This window comes from Thunnus thynnus, chromosome 4 (genome assembly GCF_963924715.1).
Source record: "Thunnus thynnus chromosome 4, fThuThy2.1, whole genome shotgun sequence".
Taxonomy (NCBI): Eukaryota; Metazoa; Chordata; class Actinopteri; order Scombriformes; family Scombridae; genus Thunnus; species Thunnus thynnus.
Genome location: NC_089520.1, coordinates 32863341 through 32875725, shown reverse-complemented (window position 1 = coordinate 32875725; position 12385 = coordinate 32863341). Strand labels below are relative to the sequence as shown.

The 12385-nt window shown below is 39.1% G+C and overlaps 1 protein-coding gene across 1 annotated transcript in view; it reads right to left on the bottom strand.

The window, feature by feature from the left end:
• Positions 1 to 12385, bottom strand: part of epha8 (eph receptor A8) — a 118094-nt gene that overhangs the window by 21556 nt on the left and 84153 nt on the right. The window contains exons 7-9 of the mRNA XM_067588384.1: positions 5875 to 6030; positions 5244 to 5669; positions 2096 to 2220 (exon numbers count right to left, since the gene is read on the bottom strand). Coding sequence (XP_067444485.1) covers positions 2096 to 2220; positions 5244 to 5669; positions 5875 to 6030 — 707 coding nt within the window. The remainder of the gene's footprint in view (positions 1 to 2095; positions 2221 to 5243; positions 5670 to 5874; positions 6031 to 12385) is intronic.

The following is a 12385-nucleotide window of genomic DNA, read 5'->3' as shown; positions in this document are numbered from 1 at the left end:
CTTGCTGACAGCACAATAGGAGATTCAGGTGTTTTATGCTAGTAGAGGCTAATGTAGCCTGGAGCTGCTAGCCCTCAGCAGAGATGAGGAACTACAGAGGTCTGGGAACTTTACTTCTCTCTAACTTCACAATGATTTGTTTCATTTTCAAACTTGTAGTCTTCAGCCCCAGCAGACACTGACTCGAGTAACATCACTTGAGGAAATCTATCAGATTTTACACAACTTTCTCTGGAGACACAAAAGGTTTTATATAACTTTTTTCACATATGCAGTATTACTCCCCAACATCTGGAAATGAACTTTGATGTGGAAAATTGGTGGAAATAAACCGCAAGATTTAGTAGTAGGTGGGATAAATAATAAAAATGTATTCAGCAACCTGTGGTACTGTCTGTTATTTGCTGGTGTTGCAATAAAAATTAATGACAAAAAAAAATCGTTGTATGTTCCAACAGCCACAGACAGAATTGTCTTTCGTATTCTGAGTATGCTTGTCATCTTTATGTGTTATGTGTCTGAATTAAACACCACTAATGCTATCAGTCAAAATGCTTACAGTATTAAGATCATTTTGTAAACCTTTTTTTTTAAGAATGCAGGGCCATTTGTTGTAGTTTTTTGAAAGTAGGTCACTATCTTGAAACAAGATAAAAATGAGCAGATCACATTAGATCTGCCATTTATGAAAAGCTTTACCCCCCACTTTTTACAGTCTTTTCTTAAATCATATGTGTTAGATTTCTTATCCTTTATCCTGTTATCATACATGAATACAGCCTTATCTGCCAGTCTGATGTAACTGGCAGGTAATTACCTAAAACATCTTTTGATCAGGTTCTATCAGTCAGGAAAAATGACAGGTACTCTGAGGAGTCTTTGTCTTATTTTCATTTTCCCTTCAGATGATAGCTTCTTTTATGATGCACCATTTGTTCAAATGTAAATTGTCAATCTTATTACACTTACTTGCCATGTTAAGTTTAGTTTTTTATGTACATATTCATTAAAAAAGGGGGATGCATTTATTGTTTTGAAGGAAGCTTGTTTTTGTTTTTTTTTTAAGTCTTGATTAACAATAAAGTTGATCATTATCATAATCATCTTCTTTGCTATCCTCACCTTGTTTTCATCTGCTTACTGCAGCATCTTTTGAAACTTAATTCAGAGATAATTCATAAGTGTGGAGGTAGAATAAATATAAAAATAATAAGAGGTGCAAGGTGCATCCAAACAGAGGAAAAAAGTAAACCATGCATGTGTCCTTAGAAAGGATAAGAGCCTAATTATGAAGAAGTGCTTGGTGCAGAAATAAGAGCCTTTTTTTTGTCTTCATTATTATCCTCAGCTAGTATGCTGCTGCAGCCTCCACCCTGCTGTGACTCATTGTTACAGTACAGTCGTATAGAAACCTTAAGAAAGCACATTGCTGACTTGTCCACTTGAAAATCCCCCACAGGCGTCTTGCCCCCTGAGCAAGGCCAGATTAAGACACCAGTGCAAGAGACGAGCTAATCCTTCAGCGCTCTCCACACCATCCTGTTGTTTGGCTATGAGACTGCACGCCCCAAGGCCGCTCCCTCCGCAATTAGCTGATTTCTATCAACACACACATACACACACATACACACACACACAGATCTTCTCACCCAAACACACGTGCATGCACACATTCACACATTTTCAGCAATTAGCTTGTCGTGAGGCTTATGCGCCCGCCAGCCGCTTGCTGTCACCGTCACTTGCACTAAGTTGGAATCTACACCATCTCATCCTCCTCCTTGCTCTCCTTTTCTCGACCCCCATTTCCTTTCAATTAGCCAAGCTGCCAGCAGGATCTTTTTCTTGGATTAAGTTATCCAGAGTCTATCCAACCGCCACTTCTCTGCATTCACAATATCTTGGCTCAGCTTAGTCGCAGCCCTTTGAAGACAATGAGCTGTGTCACTTTTTCCCTCCTCATAAGCTGCTAGGATAGTTTTGTGTTTGCCATTTTGGAAAATATACAAAATATGTAGACACAACCCCATGTGTAGACACAAACAGTATTTGTTTCGGTGCAGTTCTTGAGTGGTGGTGATGCAACAGTAAGTACCTTCTCATAGTATTTGATGTCATACTCCAAAATAACACCGTTGGGCTGGTCGGGTTCATGCCACAGCAGAGTCACACTGTTCTGACTGGTGTTCTCCTGGCGGATGGCTAACACTTCAGAGGGGGCTGAACAAGAAACAGGAGAAATTACTGCTTTGTAAGTTCAAGATGTGGTTCCTCAAAGACAATCACAAACAGCAAGGTGATGAGAATACACTGGAGTAAAGTTCTGTTTACACAGGAAGTGCTGAATTTTATGAAACACATTCAGACAGGATGATGAAATGATGATGGACTTTTGAAGACTCTTAAACTTGCACAGCTTTCACAGCTACATCAATTGGTGTTGAATTGAAGCACTCTGCTAAATTCAAATTATTCTGACAAATGTGACTACCATGTGGTTTCAAAACTCGAAACTAAACAACACAGCACTTTTGTCACTGCCTGCCAAAACAGTTCTTTTTCTGATCTGACACCCGTATCTGCAGGACATCATGGTTTTGTGAGTGTCCTTCAAACTGTATATGATTGCATTTTATGTATGTGTTTTCTGATCTGCCACCGCTATAGTTGAGATGTGGGCTAGGTTTAAAGATCCGATATTATGGCCTTCTTTTGACTCATTTTTGTCAACTCTGAGTCTCTATTTTAAACATATCTATGACATTTTATTCACCAAAAGTTGTTTAGATTTCTCTAAATCCATCTTTTCTTACAGCCCAGATTCCCCTCTGTCTTCCAGCAGGCTGGAAGACAGAAGGGACGGAAGCTATTTACATAAAATCAGCATTATTAATGAGTACCTACTCCGATTGGCTGGGGGGTGGCCCCCACCTTCACCCCCAGCCAATTGGAATATGACCTAATGAATAATACAAATTCCCTTATGCCACATCTTTGCCTGTAGTAATGACTGCTGTTGGAGACATAAGACAATATAATATATGAATATATAATAATATTATAATGAAGGTTAAGAATCAGCTGTTGCACAGCTGAGATTTCAAATGTTTCAGAATGGTTAAAATCATGTCTAGGTTTCTTAACAAAGTAGCTGGAGGTTGCTAGCTTAGATTTAGCACACTTCCAGTGTCCTGCTTTGCTCGTCATCTGGCTGAAATGCAAACTCTGACAACAGAAGTTACGCACACTATCAGGGTAGCGCTTGAGCTGCGAATTTCAAAATTTCAAATTACTTAAAAAGAAAGAGGAGATAGAAATGAGTAATTTTACAGCACAAGAGGGCCCCTACCATCACCCTAATCCATCCCAAAGCTCATTTTTCTTGTTTTCCACAATACCAGCCCCTTAAGGACAAAAACTACATGGTTAAAGCAGCAGCAGTACTTTTTTAGCCACTTGGGGGCAGCAAAACTAGCTGAAAACAGAATGAGTTAGCAAACATTATTGCCTATTTACACATCCAGCAGACATTTAGAAACAGCATTCATTTGGAGTCACCTTTCTGGCCTCTTGATGTACTGTATTTAAGCCAAGTATTCACTCTACTTTTAACTTTTTTCCTTTTCTTTCTTTTTTTGAGAAAAATATCTGGCTCTTTAACAGCTAAACTACTATGTTTACCAGCTAGTTGCTAACTTCATCTGTCTGCTGTTTAGTCTTGGTTTATCAGAAATTTTTGTTTAAAACAAAGCTCTTGCTACTGCTGGAAATGAGGTCAATGGAAGTGGTGAAAACTAAAACCACCACACTTAGGAACATAAAACAATGTGCTGAAAGATGCTAAAATAGTATGTAGAGCTGAGGGGACTGCAAAGCCATTAATAATTCTCTGTGGGTTTGTCGGTGTGAAGGACCACTTTCCCATTACACAATGTCATTCCATCCATTAGTAACATGAAAATATTGATATGTCAAGTACAACTTTAATGTTAGGGAAAGATTGGGTTAACAGAAACTGACACTGGCCAGGACACATAATACAAGTAGCAGTCTTTGTTGACCCATCCTGAACTCCTTCTTATGACATTTTGCAGCACTACAACAACATTACACTATCTCCACCTTTTACTTTTGAGACACACAAGTCATAATTTGATGAGCCACAAGAGGTAATTTCAAATATATGCATACGCTGTTTTTCTCGTGATGACAGTCTTTTCAGTCCTGGTGAACTCTGGTTTGAACATTAAAGGGATTTTTGTGAGGCATCCTTGTGGCTTAGTGGTTAAGACACCTACTTTGTTCACAACATCCCTTGTTAGATTTCAGCTGGCTACCCATGTTGTATGTCATTTGACGTCTCTCCTTTCTCCCTATATTTCCTATTAACTCACAACTTGTCAGTCACTGTGGGTGGTCATCTACTGATGGTGGGCCACACTTGGAGACCATGACCAAAAATCAACAAAGCTTTGCTCTATTAAAACCAAAACCCCTGATCCTACCTGAACTAAAATAAGTCCTTTGATTAATTGGCTGCGTTCACACTATTATAGGGTTTCAGTGGCTACAGAAGGGACAGATATAAGCTATTCTAAAAAAAAAATGCTAAATTTTTCCAACTATGTAAAGTTGGAAAGTTCACTACTCAATACTTAAGTGGCCGTCAATCAATGACAGGGTTATTGGTAGTGATTACTGAAAAGTCAATCAGGATGAAGATAAAGCTGGCCGTTTATAGACTCAGTATGGAGTATAGAAGTGTCAGAGTTGGACATGAGCACTGTTTGCTGACGGTGGCAGCTATTCCAACCAGTCCTTATGGAAACAAAGTGTGGGTGGCACAACCTGTTTTTCATTATCAGCACAAAATGTCGTTGAGACAGCACATTTCTTTCAAAGATTGTTATTTTGGCACTTTTGCTAAATTTGACAGTGGAGAGAGACTGCAAGGAGAGAAGAGAAAGACTTTTGATGGAGGGCCAAGGCTGGATTTAAACTCAAAATGATGCAACTGCAAGTGAGCTGCCAACATGCCCCATGGGCTAAGTTTATCTTTTATTTCTCTTTCTCTGGATAATTTACAACAAGTTATTCAAGGTTGGATTTTAACATGAGACATCGTAGTTCTATGGTATGAGCTTGAGCCATCACAAATTCTTTCACATACAACCATTGTCCTGCCTTCTAACATCTATGTGCCTTGATGATGTGATACTGTATGTCATTGTTTCGAACCCTACCTGCCTGGTTCGTTGTAATGTTGACCAAGGCGTAGAGTGATGGCTCGTTGCTCAGGTGCGTCACCGCATTCTTGGCCAGGATGCGGAAGGAGTAGTTGGTGTGGGCCACCAGGTTGAGCACCGTCACCCAGGGCTCCGTCAACCCGGTCTGGCGCGGGACGAATCGAACTGCGGCTGTGCCCGAACGCTCCACCATCCCTCCTCCCACGGCCCCAAAACTCGCCCCTCCGACTGCCTTCCCTCCACCAGTGCCTCCTGGGGAGGATGCACAGTCCTCGCAGGGCCCTCCTTCTCCTGAGCACTTCTGACACAACACGTTATACTGTAGGTCGCTGCGACCTCCGGTGTCCAGAGGGCGATCCCACTCTAAATTCACAGACGTCCCGTTGACCGAGGAGATGACGTTTACTGGAGCAGATGGAGGGCCTGGAGAAAAGAAAGACAGTGTTCAAGTTCATTCACAGGTTTGATCGCTGTAGGAAATTGGATTTTTGAGGCATAGATAAGTCCGGCACATCATTCCATAGTTGCTGTACATTGCGGATGTGTGCAAGTGTTTGTGTGCACATGTCTTGGATATGGTTTTGCCTGTGGGATTAGATAATCTTGTGTACCGTGTGTTTGTGCTTACGGGAGCATGGAGCTGCTGGTGGGTCATCTGCCGCTCGATAGTAGTTGGAGTCACAGGGGCAGGCGAGGGCGGCTCTGGTCTCTGAGTGGCTGTGTTGAGGACATTTACCACACAGGCCATCGCCCGCCACTGGCTTATAGAAACCCACCTCACAGGCTGCAGAGAGAGAGAGAGAGAGAGAGAGAATAAATAGAGTAAATAGAGAGCTTGCAGGGAAGGGCTCTGCACTCTCATAATCACTCAGACCATGATAAAATTGAGAGAGTGCAGCCAGAAAGGCATGAATCACACTCCTATAGCAAGCTGTGCATATCAACGCCGCTTCAACTTTTTCAGAACTATGTCATCTCCTCCAAAGCATTCATTTTAGGACATAACCCAACCCCCCCCCTTCTCCAAATCTATGTATAATTACAGGCCTTGTAACCGTAGAGACCGCAGAGCAGGGGAGATGAAAGTCATACTTCTTTCTGCTCAGATTTGGGCTGAAAAGGCTTTGCACTGTTGATACTCCCAGTGAGACCATCAGAATCCAGACCGTGTTTCAACCTTATTCAGCTCCTCTGATACATATTCATTTTTAACTCTGCACTGATTAATAATGGAGGGGGCTCTGATAAATATACTCTTTTTCCAGGCATTTAATAGGCTTCTGCTATGGTAAATGGGGCAGGGGTAAACCTTGCATACACTCAGAAAGCAGCAGCTTTAGCAGTAGACACCGGCGTGCTCGTGTTTGCTCTCCCTCACAGGGTAATTTATGTTTCCCAGAATGCTGTTGGTTAGTTTACAGATGCAGTGTTTTCCTAACCTTTTTAGTGTTATGTTTATAGAAGACCATTTTAGGTGCTTAGACTTCAAAGGTGCTGAAAGAAGCATGAAATTGGATAACCAACATGAGTGAAATTATAACAAAGTGAACAGTTAAAATGTATTGTGGATTACTGGCTGAGACATTTTTAGATGCATTTGAATGCTTTTACCTGAAAAGTACACATGCAAATGTCCCCCATGGCTGCATAGAAACACATAGACAAACACATACAATTGATGTGCAACTTAACCATTTGGTTAGATTTTATGATGTCCTGCATGATGGCGTTCAATTTGATAGGCAGAATTTTTTGCAGCCTTTTTATTTTCAGCTAAATGTTCAGTGGAACCGTAGTTAATGCAATGGTGAAACAGCTATTTCTTTTGAAAAATTAAACTATTTGAATGATGCTTCTTTAACCACCAGGACATGATCCCTAATTGGCTTCCTACCTGCAGCCTTGCATGGTGTTTTATTTGAAGTGTCCAGTCAAAGGTGCAGCTGGCAGGAATCCTACCCTGGTGTCTGTGGTTTAGGCCTGGAGTGTTTTCACTCTCTTCTACTCACACACCCACATTATGCATGAGTAAGTTTTGACAGACATGTAAAATTGAAATAGAAATGAAAATGGAGAGGAAACTAAAACAATATGGTGGGAAAAAAATGTAATCTTTGCCTTCAAAGTTAAAATAAATAAAACAAACATAGATTTCTTTCCAGGTTTTCAGTGTGCCTGCTCTTATTAGATGCAGTGAGGTAAATAGTCAAAATAGAATCATCTGGTCTTCTGTACAAACAAAAACAAACCAAAATTAAAATAGAAAATATTATGTAGTAAAACAGAAAATTATTCATATTCATATTGGAAAATATGGAATATGGAAAAATGAGCATTATAAAACGAGTTTAAGTTTTAAGTACTTTTACTTACAAAACACAAAGGTCATGTGACTTTGATACTTTTTGTCTTTTTGAGTGAGCACTCCACTCACCATAACCTAAAAACACTCACCTAAAAACAAAGCCTTATATATTTTTAATATGTTCTGTTTATTTCTTTTAATTCATGCGAGAATAAATTGATTTATATAGCAATTTTAGGGTTGTGTCTGAAGGCAGATTTCATAATTCCCATCAGTAAGCAACAGCTCATAGAGTTACAGCAGCTTATGTTAATACTCATTTTTGCAAAAAATGGACTTATAAACATGAACATAACCTCTGTGTTACAGTACAAGACTAAAAATGTGATTGATAACTTATCCACACACAGTAAACAGTGGCCTGCTTCATTTATCGCTGAAGCAAAATTGACATAAATCTGTTCTGCTCACATCAGCCAAATTATGTTACGTACCTTTTTTATTCATCTAAGTAAATTCATAAGATGTTTGCAGGTCTAATCTATTGGGATTTATATGAGCCTTGTGTTTACATTGTTATTTACTGTAGATTTATGAGGAGTCATGTATAAGATTTGCTGTAATCTATAAAATGGGAAACTTCATGTTTTTTATAGGGCCACATATTTTCGCTGCTATTTGCCTACCACTGCCAGAGGGGTGAGTTCCTCATCATAGATACAAGCCAGCTTTTCTTGCTCTGATAATACAGTGAACACAAAGATGTGAGTTCACATGAGTTCAAAGAAAGATGAAAGTATATCTGGAATGAAATTTTCAAACATATTTGATTAACTGCAAATGTCAGAAAATAGTGAAATATGCCCATTATAATTTGTAAATGTATTGTTTTGTCTAACCAATAGTCCAGATATGTTATATAGGCCAAAGAAAAGCAGCAAATCCTCACATTTGAGGAACCAGTGGTTTTTTGCATTCTTGCTTGCAAAAAAAACCTCAAACAATTAATTGATTATCAAAATATTTGCAGATGAATTTTCCGTCATCAACTAATCAATTAATTGACTAATTGTTGCAGCTCAAATACATTGTAACAATATCAGTATATATTTACATAATCACATAATTCTTTCAGCACAATTCACACTGTCACTCAGCTTCATTTATAATTATTTTAGCTCATCCACTTAGATGTGTTTTTCTTACGGTAACTCCCACTGAATATTACACTTATTGTACAGACTGATGTGTGCAAAATTAGTTGGAGGGCTGGTTTTACTTTCCTCCACAGAAAGGGGAAGATTTCTTTGTGCTTGACATTTGGGTTAGTCATTTTTAATTAATTTAGGGTGGTACATAAGACATTTACAGAATGGTGCTTTCACAGCAGGGCTTCCTCTATATGGCTGGATTTCATAATTGAATTCCCATCATTTATGATTCACCATAGGATGTGCCATGACTTCTTAGCCGTCAATGCCACTGCTGAAAATGTCAGCGTCTTTCTTCCTGTCCTCTCTGCTGAGAAGACCTGCTTTCATGAAAAGTCACAGAGAAACATGCTAATGTGGACAAAGAGGGAGAGCATGACACTTTGTTCTCAGTGTGTGTGTGTCTGTCATACAGACTTTTCTGTGACATTGGAGTGACAGGCAGTGGCTTGTAGTCAAACTTGAAACAATCTAAACATAATGAGGTCTACATTTTAGGATGCAAAGCAGAGCTGGGAGCTCTAAGCTGGAGCTGAGTGAGCCAGTACTGTAATGTAAGGTGTGGTGGAGCTGAGAGCAGCTTGTATTTTGCAGAAAAGGATTTACCAGCTCAGCTTCCTTCCACTATTTACCAAGGAATCCTGTGCTGAGACAGAAATGTCTGGATTTTATTTACAGACATTAGGTTGACATGCCAACAAACCAAAAGGGACCTGCAGTTTCACACAGAAGTCCATGAGTTCTGCCAAAACGTTGATTCTGAAGCCTGACACCGTCCAGCGATGTATCCTGGGATGTCAGCAGGAGTCAGTATATATAATTAACCAGTATCTTTAAAAAAGCTTCCTCCTTGCAACACATTTCCTAATTGACGGTGTATGAAGTTAGCACTAGTGTCATGATCCAATCACACAATGTCTACAGTATGTGAAGAACCTCCTATTGATTTCATCCATTACTCTAAGATGGTTAGCCCCATAACTAGCCCTCTCACCAGAGAAACATGCTAAATTAGCTATTAAAGACATATATGTTTGTTAAGAAGTGAAACCAAGTTCAAACAAACATGTAACTCTTTTATAATTAGTTGAATTGACTGTATTTGTGTTGATGTTTGATTTTATTTAGATGTAACTGCCAGCAACGGGGCTTTACAGCCATTTTGCTTCTGTAGTTCTTTTCGTCAAGAGGGAGATATCTCAGCCAATCAGTTCTGAATATCTCCAACTTGGAATTACAACTAGTTGGCTGATGATGGTTTTATCCACTCAGCTGCTCATAAGTGTAGTCTTCTCAGTATGAATATGAATGTGACCAGGAATTAGCATTAGCATTAGGGCTCATTGCTAATGGCAGCCTTTGGGTAGCTAGCTATTGAAATTGTAGCAATATAAGACAACATTATCAGACTGACAAAAAGCTGTATTAATCCTTTGAACCCCATTTTAGTTCCATCTATCTGATTATTGCATAGTCTGAATCTGCTCAGTTAACTTTTAGCTAGCAATCAAAATCCAGCCATTATCCAGCTTTATATGAGTGTAATTTCTGAGCATACAAACATGAAACACACATACTTTTATATGTAATTTATATGTAATTTGTTTGGCTGTGTTTAGTGATTATCATGTTCTGAATTGAATGTAACTGAACCAAGTGGTAGATGCAAAGCCTGATGTACTGTCTTCATATTTGCAGATCCATATATTTTAGACCTGGAGAAGGAATTAACCTTTCCAGTAGTTAGCTGAATAATTTTTATCTAAGTAAAAAGTAGAAAAATGTCTTGAAATATGTCTGGAGGGCATCTTAAAATTGATTTTTTTATAGTGCTAGACTCTATTGAGTATTTCATCTGGCTATAGTGCCATATGCTAATGCTTAAGTATCTGCCATTACTAACTTGATATAAAATGAGTGTAAATGTAATATGAGGAAATTGAGCCTTTAACTACTTTGCAATAAGAGGTCAAAACTGTAGGATGAAACTATGACAACTGTAACTGAGAATGAACTTTACCTCTAAAAATGTGCAACACACTACATACACACCCACACACACACACACCTGCACAAGTGCTGATAATGTAAAACACAGAGCAGATGCTCAGATATGTGCACAGACACCATCACCACACACACACACACACACACACACACACACGCACACAATATTTGTATCACTATAGATAAACAGACTGGGGGCGATAGTGATCTTCTCTTTCACTGTCCCCCCACAGGAACCAGAAACTATTTCTATTTGCAATATTTATCCCAGACTGTTTTCTCTTCCTCCTTTTTATCCCGTTAATCCCTCCATCCCTTGATGTTTTTTGTGAAGCCCCTGAGTTGAAAAGCAGGTCACGATAAACATCGGAACAGCTCGTTCATCAAGGAGAGAGGCGGCGTGCGCTTTGAAGTCTCTGACAGATTCACCAGGAGTTCTACACACACTCACACATATACACACACATGCAAAGGTTATGATAATGCAGAACACACACAAACATACACATGAGGTGTTTGATGCAGCCACAGTAAGCATACGCAAAATGAATTTATCAGCACACAGGTAAATATGCAAAGGGAGAGCGAAGGCGGCCCATGTCAAGACCAGCTGTGATAACCTTTCACTTCACTTCTGATATGCTGCTCATTTAGTGCTCTGGATGAAGGAAAGGATGAAAATATATATATAGGAATAATAATAATAATAATAATAATAATATCATAATCAGAAGACAAATAAAGAGACCAACAGCTCCAAGACCAATGTGGTCAATGTAGAATGACAACTAATGCCTGACTAATGAAATGATATTGGGAAAAATCCATTGAAAATGCCTTATAATAACAAGATCTCCAATGTGCTTCATACCATCTACTCTGTGTTTTGTGTTTTACTTTGTGTGCCACCAAGTCAGATTTGTCTGGAATCTCCCAGCACAATCTTTACAGCACAAACAGGACGTGAGTGCTGTTCTTCCAGCACAAACTGAGCCAGGGCTTTGAAAGTTTCTGGTTACAGCCTGGGATGTCACAATCCTTTTATTTACTCGATGAGGAAACCTCTTCTGAACGCACCGTGTTGTGAGAGAGTAAACTATGAATCACATGTGCAAGTCAATGGCAACCGGTAGTTTTATTTATGTTTCCACACTGACAGCGGGTTTGAGTGAGTGATGCAAGCAGTGACTTTGCTTCTATTTCAGTGATATTTTACAAGAAAAACTGTGATGTATGTTATATTTTCTTAATGCAGAATGATGAATGAAAAAAATGAAATTTAAAAGAAGAACTATAACCAAATTATCAAAATAAACATTTGAGACTGTGGAACTCTGTATTGGAAAATACTCTAACGTACTTGGATTGGGACTGATAGTAAGAATACTTGATTGGAAAACACTAGATTACGAAAAACGTAGTGAAAACGAAAAACGAAAAAAGTGTGCAACCAGTGGCCTCAGATCTCCAAAGTTTACTGTGTGTTTTCAGTTGTAAGTAATTTGATTAATGGCAAACTTGATTAGGAATTTGCACCACAAGCACTACATCGAATCATGTGGGTCTTGCATCATAAGCTTACAGTATCTTGCAGCCCTGTCTTGTAGAGGCCTCTG